Source organism: Cyanistes caeruleus, chromosome 1 (assembly GCF_971803275.1).
Source record: "Cyanistes caeruleus chromosome 1, bCyaCae1.hap1.1, whole genome shotgun sequence".
Classification (NCBI taxonomy): domain Eukaryota; kingdom Metazoa; phylum Chordata; class Aves; order Passeriformes; family Paridae; genus Cyanistes; species Cyanistes caeruleus.
Window position 1 is genome coordinate 27802817 of NC_141701.1, and position 20550 is coordinate 27823366.

The window sequence follows — 20550 nt, forward strand, 5'->3', positions numbered from 1 at the left end:
ATTTCACCTTCCTGTTCTGTGTCCTGTTCCAGCTAACTAATATGAATTAATGGTGAGATAAACTTCTGTGATGCAGCTTTCTGTGAAACATTTCTGTCCAGCAGTTTATGCACTTTAGCCATGCTGCCCAAACACAATCAAACAAATCATATTTTTGTTTTTGTAAAATGGTTGTACTTGTGACAATGTTACTTCAAGAAAATTGGATTTAATGGGGAGCTTTGCCATGCTTCAAGAAAGCAAAAAATGAACTCCCAAACTTTTTGGTCTCTTGCCAAAATGTGCCAAGGGTTTCTGTATTAGAGCTTCTGCTGCACCTGGTATCAGCATGTAGCTCTGCACCCCCATCCTTACCAGGATTCTGGTGTCTCACTGGGAACTGGAAGTACATAAAATTACTAAAGCTTCCCATTACAGCCTGAAGGAAACAGCTCTGAGGAACAAGGCAAGTAGCAAGGCAGCAAGAGCTGTTGGTTAAACAAGCTCTTGCTATAAGAAAAAGGAGAAAGTAGATTTTTCAGGGAGAGGCAAACATAAACTAGTAATAGAGGAATTTTATTGAAAGGGTCAAAATAAGACTGACTGTATGACAATGAACAGATATCAGTGTAAGGGAAAAAGAAGTTATTCTTTCTAAGTGTGGTAAATGTTAGTAATAATCAAGAGTTTCATGACAAAGACCAAAGGAAAAAGAAAAAAAGTGATATAAATGGAACAATAGAAGCTTTACTTCTATTAATGTATTTCTGTTCCACTACTGGTAGAAAAAGGAAGCAGAATTTTGTTGTAAAGCTGGTATCTTACTATTGTTCACTATGTGCTGGTCAATATGCTCCTAATGGAGTTAGTGTCTTTCTTTTTTCTCTTATACACCAAGACTTTGTCTGAGAGCAAAATATTTTTGAATTTACATCAGATTAGATTGAAATTGGTACCTTATTTTGCACTCTAGACCAAAAAAATCCCAACAAAACCACTTTTATTGCTCACATCTAAAAAATCCAGGTTTTTTCTGCCTTTTCTTCCATGTCTGCCTGTGGATTTAAATACATCAAAACCAAAATTTAAGACGACGAAACAAATAAAGCAGGCATAAGTGCCAATTAACAGAAAATAAAGACCTCTAAAGTCAGGCTGTAAAAATTCACAACTGCTTTTCCAGATGCTGCAATGCTAGTTTGAGTGTTGATTGTATCTTGTTGTAATTTGATCATTTACATTTAAATTTTCTCTAAAAGTTTTCAACAAAGTCTGGCCAAGAAACAAAATAAACCCCAGAAAGGAAAAAAACCCCTAGATCAACAGCCACCTTCTTATTCACAAAACTAGCCTGTTTTTCACAAAAGTGTTAGCATGGAAGTGTTTTCATAATCTCAGTTTTCACACTCTTGGGAACATTGTTAGAATTTACTTTTAATTAAGGTCAGAATGGCTGAAGCCTCATCACAGTTCATTTTGAGATGTTCATACATGTACATGGATTTGATAGGAAAACTACATTAAGCTGCACTTTTAAAATTTTCGCTAATATATTTTTAAAAATAATATTTCTTAAAATAATGGCTCCTTTAAGTTTGAGATAAAATAAAAATAGCATCTTCCCCCCACCCTCCAGGTAAAATTACCCCAAAAGAACCAAATATAATTTTATGAGCTCTATAACTTTAAGAATTTGCCTAAGACTTAGATCTGGTCTTATTTACACAGTTATCAAACATCATTACTGTAAGTCAAGCAATAACTACAACTTTTCCAGCTTTGGCAATTGGAATTGCTAGGACTGCAACAAGATCATTTAGCAACAAACTTGATTTTCAAATTTGTACGTAGACAAATAGTAATTTTCACTCTAGATATATCAATTAGGAATGACTGTAATTCTAGATGTAAATTTGTCCTATTTGTCACTGAAGTATATTAGAAAAAACAAAATAAAACAAAACTCCAAGAAATAAATAAAAAGCCAAACAGAAAAAAAGATGCCAAAAAGCTTTTTCTTATAGTTCTGAATTTCTAAGACTGCATCTGTTTAAAGCATTCTCTTAATTGTTCAAATCAATATAGCAATTTGGCCTCATAAGATAAAAGAGTTCAAATTAATCTTTCACCTTACCTAAATATTAATTTCTCTCCAAATCTATCTAGCTCTCTAACCAATGATTCTTGTTGTTACATGATGTTTAATTTCTTTTAGCCCAAATGTTTTACTAGTGCAGAAAATTAACATCCTACTTATTATCCTATAGACAAACTTTGTAAGGTTTCAAAAGTCTGTAACTCTGCACTGATTTCCAGAGCACCACCACATTACTCCTTTCATACATGTTCTGCCATCATTTGCAGAACTGCCACCTTTATGGGTACTACCTGGATCAGCTCCTGGAATAACTATAACCTGCATTTACAAAACAAGAACCTTCTGAAATCAGATCTAATATCACAACCCAGTTACTAATCTCGAGTGAAAAAAAAAAAAGAAAAAAAGGAAAACAATATTGTTATTGTGGAAAAGAGAAACTGCAAAGAAATTTACTAATGTTTTTAGGAACGAACGTGGTGTTTGCTTTTCTTCAAATGTTAAGCTTTCATAATGATATACTGAAATATAAACTCTAAGTATTCAAATAAATATGAGACCTGAAAAAATGCATCCAGGGACTGTAAAAGAGTTGGTTAATATTATTGTGAGGCTGCTCTCTATAACCTTTGAATGGCTGGAGAAATCAGGAGAGCTCCCTGATGACTGGAAAAAGGCAAATGTCACACCCATCTTCAAAGACAAGAAGTAGGCTCTGGGGAATTGCAGGCATAATCAGTGTTATCTCACTCAATTGGAAACATTAAGATTTGCATGCAGATGATTAATCCCAGCCTCTGACATCACCAAAAAGGAGCAGTTTGAGTCTAGCAAAACACTACACATTTAAAAAAATAAAGGCACCGTGGCATGACAGAAGTCATGAATAAGAGAGACATTTCTGGGTCAAGCTCTTATAAATACCAGATAAATTTGTAAAGTTAAAAAAACCTGGGAAAATAGGCTAGGGGAAGACAGCAGTAGAATATTTTAAGAGGAAATAATGTGGTGAAGGAGCAGAACTTAAAAGAGGTTGAGGAGGGAATAAAAAGGGAATATAAGAAAAAGCAAATCATGTACTCAAGATTTTTGGGAACTGTCTGTGTATGATTTATGCAGCTTGGAGCAGGACAGTGGATCTGTTGCTGACCAACATGTATGTAAGGCCTACTTCAGTGATCAGGATGAACATCAGTATTGAAGGTGGACAACCCCAGAAAAACAAACTGGACAACTACAAGCAAATCATCCTAGGAGCTGTGTGCAGACTCAAGGACAAGATGATGAGGATTTAGTAATGAGGATACAGTGCATTTAGTGAGGCAAACTGTGACCAACCCAGTGAGCTTTCTATGATGGGATGAATAACTTAGTGCATGGGGGAAGAGGTGGTTTTAGTGCACTTCATCTTTAGCAAGGTCTTTGACAAAATGTGCTATGTCACCCTCACAGCCAGGACTGGGAAACCTTCTGGACTGTTCACTGCTTTGAGTCAGCCTTGCTTGGAGTAGGTAGCTGGACTAGATGAGGTCTCTCCCAACACAAATCCTTCTGCAGTTTAACAAAAACTGTGACAGTACCAAATCAAGGGATTTCTGAGTTTACCTCAAGAAATTATTAAAAAAGATTATTTTTAAATATCTTTTTAAAATTTAAGATGTTGAATTATCATACAGCTGAGAAGTGAATCACAGCTTGAAATGGCTTCAGATTTTGCCAAATACAGGTTTTCCACTGTTTATTTTTTAATCTACTCTTTGTTTTACATTTGCTATTTTCAGCAAAATATTGTGTTCTTCATGTTCTTTCATGTGTTCTTCACATGAAACACTAATTAAATAGACATAGACTTCATAGAGTCCAGAAACCTTACAGTTGTAGAGTTAGAAGATATTATACACTTCCCCTATTTATTTCAGGATCTGAAAGTTAATTCCACACTTCAAACTCATTACATTTGGTTCATCTTTTTCATGATTTTGTGAAGCATTAGGAGCAGAATGAAACAAAGCACAGGAGGATTAGAATTTGACATTTAACTGCAAACAGGATAGGTGGGGCAGCTGTCTACAGCAAATAACCACAGAAGTCAATTGGATATGTTGTTTTTTTATGAGGTTTTAACAAAGTGTATGAATAAGTGTGCTTGTAATAAAAGTGTTTGGATAACATCAAGTCACTTCACACTTACATTGAGGAGACCAGGTAAACAAGCAAGAGATATGACTAAAAGAAAAAAGTATTAAAATACTGAGATTTCCACAATGAAAAATAGTTGTTCTTTTAGCACACCATTTCACAAAAAATAAAAACAAACAAACAAACAAGCAAACAAACAATAATAATAATAATAATTATAAACAAATCTTACTCATGACAACAAAGACTTTCAAGAAGCTCCTGTCCACCTTTGGTCTTTAGTTGTGGAAATGATTGTATTTCTTTTGGGGACAAGGTTTTGTATATCCACAGCTTTTAGCTACCTGGCTGTTATCCTTTACTGGGAGAAAGCTGAGGAACTCACATATCTGAATTTACATGTAGAAACTTCATGCCAGGTTTGAACAGAAACAATGTCTTCTTAGGGATACACTATCATTTTGTAAGTAATTAATAGGAGGTATTCTCTAGGGTAAACTAAAACCAAACATCATTCTTTTTCAGTTAGCCTTTCAAAAATTACAAGCATTGCCATAAAAAAAAGTCTGATTCAGCTTCCATTAATCTTTTATGAGGTACTGAAGTCACTTAAGGGGTTATAACAATCAAGGGTATGAACAGTGTTCAGTTCTGAGTCATTAACATACCTAGAAAATTACTTTTACTTGAAAATTAATAAGCTTTTGGTGGAGATCATTAATATTAACATTCTTTCTAGAGAAGGGAGAAGTAGTATAGAATAAGAACATTTAATTTGGTGAATTTTCCTTTTTTCTTTTGCCTGTGAATTTTTCTTTGCCAATATGATGTGCTGAAAAATAACTGAATTATTAAAAAGTTATAAACAACTAAGTTTGGGGTTTTTTTCTCAGTATACATGACTTGTACAGTTTTGTTGATGAGGGTGTCTCCTGTTGAAAGAATTGCAGGATTAAAAATGAAACCTGAGAAAGAAAGCAATTTCCTCAGCTGTATTTTTCTTAGTTATGAAATGCAAATAGGCTTAAGACATGAAATTAAACCTAAGACAGCAAAAGCACTTTCAAAGCATTTCTTGTCTCAGTTAAGCTAAACAGAAGTAGAAAGTTGCATTTTACCTGAGCTTGCTGTTAAGAAGAGAAAGAAACAGGAAGAGTGACCCTAAAAGCTCCTCATGCTAAAGACCAGTTTCCATGAATTTAGACTATGATTAAGAGAAGAAGTTTTTATGCTACATCAGTATTCTGGCAGGAGAAATATTTTCTATGCTTTCTCCTCCAAACAGTTGTGTGGTACCTTGGGAGGCAAAACTATTTCTTTGGGCTTTAGTAATCATAGCCCAAAGACAAATAAAAAGGCTGTGACTTACCTAGATTCTACAGTATACTAAAATAGCATTATTCTGTCTTGTTACCATTCAGTGCTGACTACTTGTTAAAAACCCCCATGCCTCAAATTGTGGATTAGAAAGATAAATATTGGCCTGTAAGATTTATATGAGAAATCTTCTGATTATCTGCTCTTTCCATATAACCTGTAGCAGTTCTCTATATACCTTTTGGAACAAGGTCTCCAATTAAATGTTTTAACAAAAGAATAAGAAAACAAGTATATATGGAAGGCACACATAAAAATAAAAAACAAGTGACAAGACACTAGCAACTCTAACAGCATCAGTACATATGAAATAAATAGCAAAGTGCTGTCAAATGACCAAAAAGAAAATATCAAGACTCATTCTTGATGGGATTCTATTTGAAGTGAAAGAAGCCAAATGCATGGAAAATAGTCTATCAAATTAAATCAAGCTAGATCAGGCAAAAAAGGGAAGCTGTAGACTTCAAGACCCCATAGCATACCAAACCAAAAATTGCAGAGCATCCTAGAGATAGTTCTTGTTTTTGTACTGTGCATTCCACATGAGACATGAAGACAAATATTATGAGAGAACCTATCATAACAATGTTTTTAGCACTGCATGATGTTATGACAGTTCAGAATGTAACACTATGGAATAGCTATACAATTTAGTGATACTGGCAGTCATTAATCAAAGCAAGTATATTTAAGAAAAGGTACAGAATTCTGTCTGCCACAAAGGAAAACACTTTTTTGTAACTTCTTACAGACCTGCAACAAAAATAAAACATCATTAAGTTCAAATCCAGAAGGACCTACTGGATATGGCTTCCTAAAAAAACCCACAAACATCAAAAAACTCATCAAGATATGCACATAATAAAGGCTTAGTACTGAGATCTTTGAAACGTTTTGAAAAGCTCTTACAAAATTACTAAGGATATATCAGGCCCATCTTGCAAGAAGATTTAAAGTGTTTATGAAACCCAGGGATGAAATGATGAAAAAAGTAATTTCATGCAGATGGGCCCTGTACTATATACAGACATGTCAAACAGGAGAGAAGGACATAGAAAGATCCCATAATAACATCTTGTCTATGATTCTAAAGATGAGCTGGCCATGCAGAAGACTAGATGCATCTTTATATGCATCTCTACAAAGCCTCGAAGGAAAGGTTTTCTTTCAATAACATCTCTTGATGGCAAGCAATCAGGTTATCATTTTTGGGATTGTGATGGAGGGCAGACTTAACATTTACATGAGTTGAACATGAAAAATATATTTAAATTGTAGTTTCACTTGGAATTGACCAAGTCTCAATAAGAGAGAAATGGAAACTTGTGAAATATGGGGAGTAAAACTCAATCATTCCTATTCCAGATATTCTCAATCTAAGGAAAGGGGTAATTCTACTAGAATATGAGTTTTTCTTTCACGATGAAGAATTCAGCTTGGTCTTCTGGAACAAGTATACATCAACTGTGCAATGGAGCCCTGCCCTGACCTGCTGAGAGATGATTGTTAAAAACCACCCTTCCTTCCTACCTTTATACGAGCATGGATAGTACACGGAATGGTTCATGTCAATGTGACTACAGGATGAGGAAATATTGATTACAGAAGTGCACAAAAAACAGGACTGTGGAGTGACAACAAGATTTAATCATGTTTTTGTGTTCACGAGCATGAAACAACTGGGTTATAATCTGCTGCTATGGCTGCAGAATCTTACTGCAACAATAGAAGCTATAAAGTATTGGCAGACATCAAAATGTGTAACAGTAAGGGCAAGATGAAAATTGTCTACTATTAGAAGATCCTATGAACAATGATTGCTGTATCCAAGGTCCTCTAAAGTGAGGCTTGACACTCATGTGTGCTGTTGCACAGACTTCACCAAGACCACAAGGGCGTGGGTAGGCAGCAAAAAGGCTGAGACCCATGAGATTGCTTTGGATAGGATCCCTGTTCCTGCACAGAGTAGGCTGAAACAGGATTACAATGGTTCCCAAATATAGAAACAGGTTGTAATGGGATAAAAGAGTCAGTTCTAGTGGGTAAAATTTGGCTCATCTGAACTAAGCTGTGGAAGGATAATTAATGATTTTTCAGATGTTCTGTAACAATCTGTGTGTGCCTGAGGGCTTGATGGTAAAGACATTGACTAAGATGGAATTTAGTGGAAAAGACTTACTAAAGACAGTGCAAGCCTGGGCTGATAACCCTAGTTTCACCCTATTAAGTTCATCTTGGCTACAAATGCACTAGCCTTGTGGATTTTGTCCCTGTTTTTTTTTTATTTTGGAAGACCACTTGGTCTTTTTGCTTTATCATTATGTTTAGTTTATGTTTAGTTCAGCATAAAAAAAGTACTGGATCAAATAAACTCCCTCAAAACTTGTTCTGAATTTTGACAGCTGTTTTACAAAAATGAATTGGTATTACTTTTTACAGTAATCAACAAATAATTCTATGAGTTCAGCAAATGCAAAAGTCATCCCCACAATAAGCCAAAACTCACAACATCTAACAACTTTTATAGGTATATGGATATTTTCTACCGATGGAAGCAGAAATTATTAAATGCTTATTAAACTTTTTTATTCTAAAACTTACATAATAATGATAATTCCTTATGCAGAATTTCAAAAGCATGATTTTGCTTTTGCTTAAACACTATTCATTAAAAAGTGTATTATTTTACCAGAAGAATACAATATTCTTTGCAGGACAGCACTCAAGTGTTGAAAACCATATGATATAAAGTTATCATGGCTTATCGAAACGTAAATACTTTGTTTTCTAGGTCTCATTTTGTTAGAAAATTATCTGCATATTAATGAGTTACACTTCTCAGATTATTTACTCCATGGTGTAATGCTCCATGGTGTAAATGTATAATACATGAGAATGTGAGCCTGCAGAAGTTACAATGGACCAAAGAATTTTCTGTGAAGTGCATTGCCCTTTCTGGTCCAGTAGTGTGAAAATGCAATATACAATCTCTAAATGCTATATGACTTAAGATACAATTTGAATATATGACTAATCATTATGTGCACATATTTTTTATTTTTAATATTTCATTAAAATATACATCAAAATATCTAACATTCCTACTTTTTAATTATATAATTACAGTCTCTGGGGTTTCTCTAAGATAGTCATTGTCATTGCCTGAGATGTTTTGACCCACATTAAAACTCAAGTCTTTACAGATTTGTCAGAAGCAAAATAAGAAACCTTTTCAGGTGCTGCTCCATTATAGTCTTTAAAATAAGAAAATAACTTCCTAATAACTCCTGTCATTACATAAGTGGGAGTTAGGTGGGTAAGAGTACCAAGAGAGCTCTAACAAATCATGTGTTATGTTTGTACAAATAAAAGATTGGTACACTTCCATGCTACTGACTGAAAACTGATGACAAAGTGGAAATGGAATAACCACTAATTCAGATGCAACTTATCTTAGCCTACCATTGGCTTAGATAAAGATTAGTCATCCAGAAAATTTGGGTTTTTTAAGCCAAAGTGTTTTTTTCACAAATTAGCTCGCTAAAACAGCACAAGTATTTATTCCTTTTAAGACAGAAACTTTCATGACACAATAATGTTTTCTGTAGCTCAGATTGAGGCGAAAAATTGATTCAGTCTGGAGAGTCCTTGTTCTGCAAACAGACATGTAAGTCTCTTAGTGTTGTCAGACATTACAAACATGAAATAGAAAAGATAGGTTTTGAGTAGAGACAAGGGAAACAAAAGATAAAACACCCCATTATCACATCAGTTCAATTTGCAGCAAAGGTATATGTTGAGTGTCTCTAAAGTCTCCCTTTATTACCTACTATTCTCCTTAGATATTTTCTACTGTGTAGTTAAAATTTGGAAAGCCCCTTCAGGCTCTTGTGCTTCTCAAAAGGATGTGCAAAAGAGTTCGTCTTCCAAAATAAATATCTGCAACCAGCATCTCACCTTAGACTACATGTCAATATGCTCTCATTTGGTATTCAGAGACTGCATTTAATTTAGGCCTGAAGGCAGACACAGGTGAATAATATTGCAGCAACAAAACAAGATTCAAGCTACAGATGAACTAATGTATTAATTAAAAAGGACATAAACTGAAGAATACATCATCTCTTGAAGTCTGGGTACTGTAATCTTTCCTTTACCTAAGGATCCAAAAATGAAATTCCATGTGTTTTCCATGAAAACTAACGTATGAGCCTTACACCATTTACCTTGATTTGATAAAATACCTGGTGAGATGGCCTGGCTTATACACAGGCACAAATGAAGAAATATTCTGAAGTTAAAGGAGTTATCCTGGTATAAAAATGCGCATGAAAACAGACAAAAAATAGGCATAATGATTAAGTTCTTATAAAGTAAAAGGCTATAAACTATATACCAAGAATAATCAAAGGAACATCATGGTTTAGAAGTTGCTACGACAGCTACGGCACCACAGAGGGACCTGGACAGACCGGGACAGACCTGGACAGACACAATGGGCTAAGGCCACGGATGATGTTCAGTAAGATCACATGTTGGTCCTGCACTTTGGTCACAAGAACCCCATGCACAGCTACAGAGTGGGGAAAGAATGGCTGGAAATTTCCTGGAGGAAAAGAACTTGGCAGTGCTGGTAAGCAACAGCTGAACATGAGTTGGCGTGGGCCCAGGTGGCCAAAGGAGGCCAGTGGCATCCTGGCCTGAATCAGAAATAGTGTGGCCAGCAGGAGCAGGGCAGTAATCATCTTGTTGCACTTGGCACTGGTGAGGCTGCACCTCAAATCCTGTGTTCAGGCTTGGCTCTTCACTATGAGAAAGGTTACAGCTCATTTCCTCAGCCCTCAGCTGCAATGAGGGACTTCCACCACTCATTTCTGAGCAAGCAGGTGTCTAATCCTTCTCTCACCAGAGAGGGATGAAATTACCCTTGGTAAAGTTTACAGACCAGACTCGCTATTTCCTCACAATAATTTCTATTCATTCTGTCTCTTTGTCCTATTTGGAAAGGAAGTGAATATGCACAAATATTCTGTAACTCACAGGTGTGATTAAATGGGTGAAAAATTTTGAGAAGTTGATAATGTGGATGTGTTCCCACAACTAAGAACACAACTTGCAGTTTTGTCCTAGAACCACTTCAATATTTTCTCAACTCCAGCCTGAAGCAATTTACAAAATAATTATTGTGAAGCAGACTCTTGTTCCCTATACTGACCTGTCTCTGTCCTGTGGGCAGAAAAACATGCTATTCCCATGAAGACATAATATTACTTCAAGAAACTACACTGAACTTCACAGTAACAGCAATAAATTTCCCAAGCATATTTTTTTATGATCTCTACCCCATACCTTTTTAGAAGTGTTGCACTTCATGAAACAGAAAGCTTGGAAATAATCACACAGCTCATGAAATTTCCTTCCGTCAAGTTGTGGTATCCATGGCACCACCATTATTTATCACTGGCCACTAAGCACATCAATAGGAGCTTCAGAACTGATGGACAAGACCAACAGGCCAATAATAATGACCCAGAGGAAGCTGGCAAGACTGAGGACAATATCAGTGTTTTAGATTTGTACACCTAATTTGAGGAATTTGCTAAACAAAATGTGACTCCCCCTCAGAGGAAACATTTAGACAGGATACCCAGTGAATTGTGAGGCACTCCAAAAAGCTTTAAGAATTTACATTTTCATTTTTTAATTTCAGATACATAGTTATGAATGGTTTCTGACTCAAGGATAAAGGTACATAATTTTAAATGGCATTAGTCAGTAAAAGGCAGGAGCTAATGTAAATGGTTCAGTTGACTATACCATGAAAGGGCTAATGTACATTAATAATGCAATCTAAATGCAGTTATGTTTTCTTCTGTGAGGTACTGAGTGTATAGTATATTCCAGACATACTATAGTATAGTATATCCCAGGAATATAACCTGGGATAATATTTTTCAAATATTCCTTTGTTCAAAAAAACTGTCCATAACTGATTATCATCCATCTCTCATATTACTAATATATTCTAATTCAAGTTAAAAGAAAATTCAGCTATGCTAATCAAGTTTATTTGTATATATGTAACAGGATTTTCTTGTCCTTTTCCATAACTTGACTGTTAATATAAATTCATTACTTCTATCAATTTCAGAATGCAAAGTTCTCAGGACAGATTAAAAAGTAATTTTTATCAAGAAGTTTCACAATAATGCACTATTTGTGCATAAAATGTTTTGGGTTATAATCCCAAGTAAATTTTCTCAGTCATCTACTCATTAATGTGAGATGACTGTTAATGCCTACTGCCAATTAAAAGAACTCACGGAAACAATTTCTTCAATGAGAAGTACCACTTTTTACAAATTTATTCCTTTTGTCAAACCACACTGATAACAACTGTACTCATCATATGAAAAAGAGCAAATTAGGAACAGCTAAATGAAAATTTCACCTTGCTTATTCTTTATATTCCTTGATATATTAGGAGCTGAGAGACAGATATATTGAGCTTATTCCTTATATTCCTTGATATATTAGGAACTCAGGAGAGTGTGCAGCAAAATCAAAGTATTTTAAGATTAAACAGGTGAAACTTAATATTGAGCAAACAATTTCTATTATTATTAAAAGAGTCAAACAATTCAAATAATTACTGGTCACTTAATTTCCTTTGGAGCAAATTCACTTCCCTGCTACAGAAAGCACAAAAGTACACAGAGCAGTGCAAGGGCATTTCCTTGTACAAAATGCTTGGCATACTATAGATGCCACAAGAAATACTTAAAGAGTCTAGCAACAGTAATCACAGTAATAACAGATCTATTGCCTTAGGAAAACACAGTTTAAAAAATCTGGTCAGACCAGTGTTCAAGAAGCTGTAAATAATGCACTGATGGCATTACATGGCCTATTGCTCGGAGAACACTGCTCCAGGAAACGTCTTCTAATAATGCCATCCCACAGACTGACTTTGCTGCCTTGCTTTTATCACTTGAGTTCTTTTATTTCACTCATCTATATGACTTTTCCTAATGAAGTTTGAAGGCAATCTCCCCTTGAATACAATTGAAGTTATTTAATCTGTTTTTTCCTTAAACCCCAAAGGTAGGAGTTATAAAACTTAAAATTACTATTCAACAACTGTGATAAAAGAAAAACCCATCTAACACAAATGCTTCGGTTTCTACAAACAATCAGAAAAATAGATTTCTACAACACTGAAAATGAACAAGCCAAATCTATTCCTTATGGCTTGTTACAGCCAAAACACAGGGTACATTTCCCCTTTATCTGACATAGCCATTACACACCTGGGGTTGGATATGAGCAATACAGTTCAGAGGTCTAGTGAAAGACTTCTGAATCCTACAAAACATCTTGCTCTACTGTGCATTACTACTGTATATATATATGGCAGGTGAGGCTAGTAATGGACTCCAGAGCTTATCATTAACAGCCTACATATGTAATTAAATATAATTTTCAGAGGTAAAAGTTGCATTATGCAACATCTAGATTTCACTTAAGCATTCATGACAATGCACTAGAAAACAAAAATATGACTTTTTTTCTTTTGTTTATTTGGAATTCAGGTGAACAATGTTCACAGTATTGTGTGGGAAAAGTGCAAACTTAATTTTAAATAACAGACCTCTAAATTAATAACACTGTACCAGTTTGATTTGGTACAATTTCAAGGAGAAATAAAAAGTATTATTTTGCTTCTGTATAACATCTGATGCAACACTGGGCTGGGTATCATTTTAGATTCATTAGATGAAAGATAGCCCCATCTATTAGATGAGTCCTGTTATATTACACTAAATTTACTAAATAACTAGAGTCTAAAAAAATATTTATGTTTTCCTCAAAAGTCTAATCCTGTTCACTACAGCGGAATTACAAAGCTAAGTATAAGAAGTTGTTCTCAGAAGTGATCTGTTTAATAAATAAGCAGTTTATAGGACTAAATATTTTGTAATACCTAAGTAACATACTGCATGTTAAAAATTCTGCCAGTTCCAACATCCTGGAAATATGCTGAGATAGAACAAGAGCAAAACAAACTCGCTAGTCCTGCAGGCACAAGCAGCAGATGATATTTAAATCAGAAAGGAAAGAGAGAGCAGTATTTTAAAGGTATTAACAAATCCTTACCTAGTGGCTGCCCTGCAATGATCCTGGCATTCTCTCCTGCCACCGCAGCCCTCGCGTGCCTCTCGCTCATGTACTGTACGAACGCATAACCTTTGTGCACTGAGCAGCCCACTATTTTCCCATACTTGGCAAAGATTGCTTCAATGTCACCTTTTTTGACAATAGCTGTGTTGAGATTACCGATGAAGACTCTGGAATTGATGGACTTTGGGTCGTTCTTATTGGTGACATTGCTGGTCTGTGTTTTGCCAGTCATGGTTGGATCACTTGGCTTTAAACCTTAAATAAAGAACAAAGAGAATTATTTTTCTAAGCATACAGTTACCCTGACTTTGGATGATTTTTCCAGCAATAATTCACTTTTCATTTTTCACTTTGGGTGAATCTCAACTCAAAAGAATAAAACTATCTAAAACATATTATCAATAAAATCAAGATAGAACATTTTAAAATACTGCTCAAAAGTAAAATTTAAACCTCTTATTTTTATAGATGTGAAATATACCAATACATCACTTAATATAATGCTGTGATAGCAGAGCTTTACTGTAATCATATGTGGATTTCTGCTTAGAAATTCAATATTGACTTTTTAAGCACTTAGCCATCTAGAAACTGCAAAGCAAGAGAATGAATCATTATGTACTGTCGAAGAAATGAACATTCAAGGCCATGTAGAGAGCAAACTCTTAAAATGAAAAACAACTCTGCTTTTGTTTGGTGTCAGTTAGAGCACATTTCTCACCAGTTAAATATCACTGTGAGGTGTGCAAGGCAGGTAACATACAATTCTTTACTGCAGTCAATATGTTTCTATCAGAACAATTTTCCCTGTAAATTCAGTACAAAAAAAGGTGAGAAAAGACAGTGGCTTATGTTCTGGGAACGAAAAAGTAGGAAAATAACCACTTTAACTTTAGGAATACAGATTTTCTTGCTTCTTTGCTCTTTTATCTGAGGTCACAAGTCAAAATGCATCCTGGTAAATCTCTAATGGTAATAACTATATTATTTCTGGGAAAGATTTGGTAAAAGAAGGAAGAAACTTAACACTTTTTGTGTTCATCTAGCCTCACCCCTCTGAAGTACATGTGATTTTCATTTGTATGCAAATTCCACCTGCCAGCAGTCCCTCTATTTATGTCAATTTACTTCTATGGAAATGAAATGAAAGAAATTGTCCCAGCTCTGTACTAGGTCTTCTTTAGCTTTAGTAGACCACAGAAATGACAAAAATATGCATAGCTTTAAATAGAGAAGACTTATTTTGGAAGAAGAAGGTCATTTGGGCAGCAGTCAAATATAGGCTGTGTCTTACAGCCAAGAACTATGTTACTATTTTTTAAACTGTTCATACTTTTGATTAGATCAGCGTAACAACTCAGGTAAGAAGAGAATCACAGAATTTTCACAGTTAAAACTCAGTTCATTCCTCAGAATGAAAAGGTGTAATAGCCTCTATTCTGAACATTTAAATTGGAAATGTCATATTTTAAATCAGTAGCTACCCTACATGAAGAGAAAAAAAGAAACTGTTGTCACTGAACTCTACAGCATACCTGGTGAACAAAACAGCCATCAGCACTTTGACTGCCTCCATCCCAGAGGATGGACAAACCCCACCTTCCAGACAAGAACATACAATGGAGATGTGTGGGCAGTCCTGGTCTCAGCAAACAGCCTGCTTTATTAAATGAAAGTATGCAGTAGAGCTGCCGGTCAAGTAGCTTTCACTTGATCAACAACTTAGCATGGCAAGTTACTTTATATTACAGCCTTTAGAGAAAACACTGAAGAAAAAAAGAAAAAGGATGCTTTCCTCCAAGTTTATTGATTTTTAAATACGTTGTGGAAACATAACATGCTGTGTACACACACAAATTCCATCATGGAAAATCAGGAAGACTGCCTTGAATGCAAGCCTCTGACTTTCATCATAAGACAAATTCAATACAGTATACTTCTAGATTGATGTGCATATTGTGAATGTTTGAAGTCATGTCTGCATATAGCTGACCTGAATATTGTGAACACCCCAAGTAGTTATGAAGGCAATATTATGAAGGTAAACCATTTACAAAACGTAAATATAATGCATACTAAGATCCATATTAGCATGAAGTAGACTGCTGATGTTTTCTGAGAACCAGGACATTTAACCCTGTCTTAGATACACCTTTCTTGCACAGGAGTCAAAATGAAAATAACACAGCCATGTTGGCTTAAAAGAGCCCTGATGGACCAAACTGAAGAGGTAACATGGCAGAGTAACAAGGTAGAAGAGTAACAAGGAATAAGACTATCAAGGTATAAGAGTAACAAGGTTAGTGCAGCTGGGTTGTTGATGAGCAGAGAGCAATTGGTGTCCCCTGTGGTGCTGAGCTGCACAACACTTCAAGTACCACTCTATTGAGAAAACTTACCATGGAGAGTATTGTGTTTATCTTTGCAAAGATCCAGGCAAAATAAGCTGTATCTGTTCTAATACAATTCCTAGCATCTTGCTGATATTATGTACATTTATCAAGTGTGTAGCTGAACTTATTTTAATAAACTCATAGAGGTAGTTTATCACAAGTATGATCACTGGTCTAGAAAGCAGTAGCCTGGATCAGCAGACTCATCTCTTCAAACTGCTGCATGACTCTCAGTAAAATGCTGTTAGTTCCTCTGTTTCCACTTTTTAATCTTCAGACTGGCATTTATTTTTACTGTGGGATATAATATATATATATATATATATATATATATATAATAGAATAAATATATATACATATAATATAATAAATATATACATACATACAGATATACACACACACATATATATATGTGTATATATATATGTGTATATATATATAACTTCTAACACAATGTGACCTCAGCTGGAATGCTTAAGCACTCCCAACATATTTTTTAAAAAAAGAAATCCAAGGAGAAAAAAATCTACAGAAAATCTGCCAGAAGTCAAGTTTGCATGAAAATTATATGCAATGAAAGTCTTTATTTATTACCACCAAAATTGTTTTCTAAACATCAGAGTACTACACTCTGTATTTCCTCTATTGTTCAACCATTTAACATGGGATTTGGTGAACTATTCTTACTTCATAAAAATCCTCATTTTATTTTTGCCCAGTTTTTCTATGTACTAATTTAAATAGACTTTGAATAGGACATTGAATATTTCTCTCTTGTAGCTGCTCTTTGCAATGCAAATTTACAATTTTTTTATAATACAAAGAAAAGTAGTTGTCTGGTGGGTTCTCTCATATTCAAATGAGCAGTCAGGAAAACGTGCTGCAGAAATTCAAAGGGTGAGAATAATACTAACACAAATGATTGAGATTTGATTGCCTTGCTGGTCACAATACTACTGTGTATATTTCATAAAAATCGAAGATCTGTGGGATCTTTATTACAATGGGAAAGAATTTATGGCAACTTCTACACCTCACTTCTAATATACATCTGTGAATACTGAATTATATCCATATTCTCTGAGCTATGAGTAAAATCACAAACACTGTGCCTCATTCAAATGCAGAAAGAAATGAAACAGTGAGAGAAACATATCTGAAATAATCTCATTTCCTTGAAGCCTTCAATAAGGTATCTTGCTAATTTCCTACTATTGAAGTGATTCTTTCTGGTAATAAATACCTCCTATATGCCAAGCATATCTTAGCTGTCAGTGAACTTCATAATATTTATTTATTCAATGCACTTCATTACATATAGCATTGTTTTATGCAGCAGCTGATTTAATTATTCTACCAAGAAGTAACTAGTTTAGGTCTTGGTATGCTTAAAAAAAATATATATAAATTAGACTATTTCTTTAACTACATAGATCTCTAAAATTCTTTCTTAAACATTACCATTTCCAATATGTCAAACTGGAATGAAAATGCAAATTACTAAAATCCATTTAGTAATCCATCCAAATTACTAAAATACTATCATCCAGGACATGCAAGTGAAAAGTTTAAATCAGTCAGTTTGAAGTGCAAACAAGGGGAGTAGAATTTATGTCTTGGCTTCCTTCACTTTTCCAGCATTTTCTGACAAAGTTTGGCTAAGTACCAACATGACAATGCATTTCTTTGTAGCTGTGAAACTCATCTTCTTTCTGTAAGATGCAAATGTGAACCCACAGCTCCATTTCACAGATGTTTCTCCTCTGGTGCTGTGCCTAACACCACAGTGGTGGAGACAATCCCTTTAGAGTTGTGCCATAGCCCAGTGCAGGGAAAACACAGAACTTGAAGCAAAGTGAAAGGGAACAACTTGTCAAATTCTACATTCCAGTAACTCTCAAGCTTTTCTTTTAGGGAGCAGGGTCAAGGCACGACCATAAAAATCCTATTGGACTTCTGCTCCCTGTGCTGCTTTATGCACATTCACAATGATTCTTCACACAGTAAAATGCAAAATTTGTCTTTGAACAGACAGTGATTTGGTCAAACTGCAAGAAAAGATTAGGATATATAAAAGTCTGAGGATCTAAGTTAAAGGGATTCTGAAAGTAATTCACCAGCATTTTTCTGACTGTACAGCTGTTTCTTAATTTAAAATACCAAGAGAAACTCTTAGCCTCTAAGTAAAATTTCTACCAAATACTGAAATATTGTCTCTGGAGTTGTACTTATGCATTTTTCCTATGCTGAATTAACCAACAAGGCTAACCTGGAATAACTCTGTTATAATTAGAAAAATCAGATAAATATCTTTAGAAGACTAAGAAATATTTACATTGATGCCTTGGATTTTCTCTTCTATTTTTTCTCTCTTTTTAATTTTTTTCCTAAGATCTATACCTAATTTTGCTTTAAAAAACAATGTCTTCATTAAATTTAGTAATACTTTCATGAGTTTCTAGATACTTACGTGCTTTTATTTTGGAGCTGTTTCTTTCCTTTCAACAATAAAAACTTTTAACCAAATAGAAAACAGTCTACAGATTTGAATGAATTTGAAAGACACTTGCAGTGCCTTTAGGAAAAAATAGGATCTACTGAGGAAAAACTGAAATAACAAAATTGAAAATCTTTAAGGGATACAAATCCTTTCTGAAAATTAAATTAATCTGTTCTACTTTTATAGAGATTTAATATCAAACTTTTATGCATTTATTCCTTTTACAAAGGAAACAGGAAAAAATCAAACCCACGTTTTTTTCCCTTCTCACCTTCCCCCCCCCCAAACAAAATTAATTTTCAGATCATGTTTAAAGCTGAGCCAGTAAGCAATCAACAGGTATGTATTAGATTTGTGTGATAGCAGAAGAGTAATTCTGTGGAGTAAAAATTTTAACTTTGAAAATTTCCATCATACAGGTTATTTTAAGCACCATTAAATCCCAAACATTAATTTTTGCTATTTAATATGAGATGCTTACACACTGAGATTCATAGTGCACATTTGATTATTGCAAGTCCTTCTAAAAAAGATGAAGCCTCTAACAGACACATGGATGAGCAGTCATGTTTGTGTGCACAATGAAATCCACAGGAGCAAGTACAGACTGTGAGGAATGCTCTGATATTTGGGGGTCAAGCTGGACATGGTCATTCTGGCAAAAAATCAAACATCATAGTAGTGGTCCTTAGATAGACAAAATGCAGCACTGTAACATGTGGTCAGGCTTGGACCCAAACCATGAGGTTTTGCTCTTTTCAGCATTTCCAAGCAATCTCTGCCCTTCTGCTATCCAGCCTCAGTCACAAGATGAACTTTTGTCAATATCAAGATCCAATTGTTGCTTTAATAGCTGAGCTTTTCTGTGATGTACTGTCTTTGAGCTTAGAGAATCAATAATTATTAAATTATTTATCAAGAAAGAAAGGTTAGGCCATAATATATATATATATATATAAACTAACAACAACACATATATGTATAACATATAATAATATGACATGACAATAATATAATAATAGAATAGAACAGAACAGAACAGAACAGAACAGAACAGAATAGAATAGAATAGAATAGAATAGAATAGAATAGAATAGAATTAATATATTTTCTCTACTTTTCAGGTGAATTTTAGGAACACTGGTAACATTAATTTTTTTTAGTCTTTCAGAAAAATTTAAAATATTTAAGCATTTGAAGTGTCCTTCTGTGCATGAAATATCCCACAACATAGATTTATCTTGCATTTGTACTAATATTTTATGGAGAAAATTCAATATTCATATTAATTGCTTTAATAAGCAGTCATTAAAAGTATTTTATCTCAGTTAAATCAGTACTTGAAAAAAAACCCATAAGTTTTTTCATATCTGTTGGAAGCATGACTATTGGATATTTTATGATGGCAGAGAAAAATGGAAGGAGGGAAGAGAGAGAACAGAAAACTGAGATAAAATGTACTTTGGAGAAATTCTTTCTTCCTTATTTTTTAAATTAATTTTTAATGAATTGCTATATGTAGGTCACACAAATAAAGAAAAATGTTATTCATAAGATGCTTAGTTAAATTCACATCAAAATATTCTAGGCTTTTCAGTCATCATCAAAGTCAAAGAATATGCTTCCTCTCTCTGTCTTTTCTAGATATCCTGCCTATTTATTTGTTTATTTATTTTTTTTATATTGTTTATCTTTTTTGCTTCCTTTCAATGACATTTAAGAAGGGGTTGACACATCATGTCTGTAACACGGACAGTGCTCCCTTCAAGCTGGCATTTCTGGAGCTGCATAAATGACAATATGCATCAATATGCCACATCTTGTAGAAAATGAAGGAGTGAAAGATAAAGTGATATAGCAGATCTCACTTCATCTTCTGCTGT

General features: G+C 34.4%; 1 protein-coding gene across 9 annotated transcripts in view; it reads right to left on the reverse strand.

Annotated features, from left to right (window-relative positions):
• The window catches only part of RALYL (RALY RNA binding protein like), a 362753-nt gene that overhangs the window by 163011 nt on the left and 179192 nt on the right, over positions 1-20550 (reverse strand). For all 9 annotated transcript variants that reach the window (XM_023920825.2, XM_086883786.1, XM_023920824.2 and 6 more), the window contains one exon: positions 13751-14029. In XM_023920825.2, the coding sequence (XP_023776593.1) occupies positions 13751-14006 (256 nt within the window). In that variant the 5' untranslated portion in view covers positions 14007-14029. The remainder of the gene's footprint in view (positions 1-13750; positions 14030-20550) is intronic.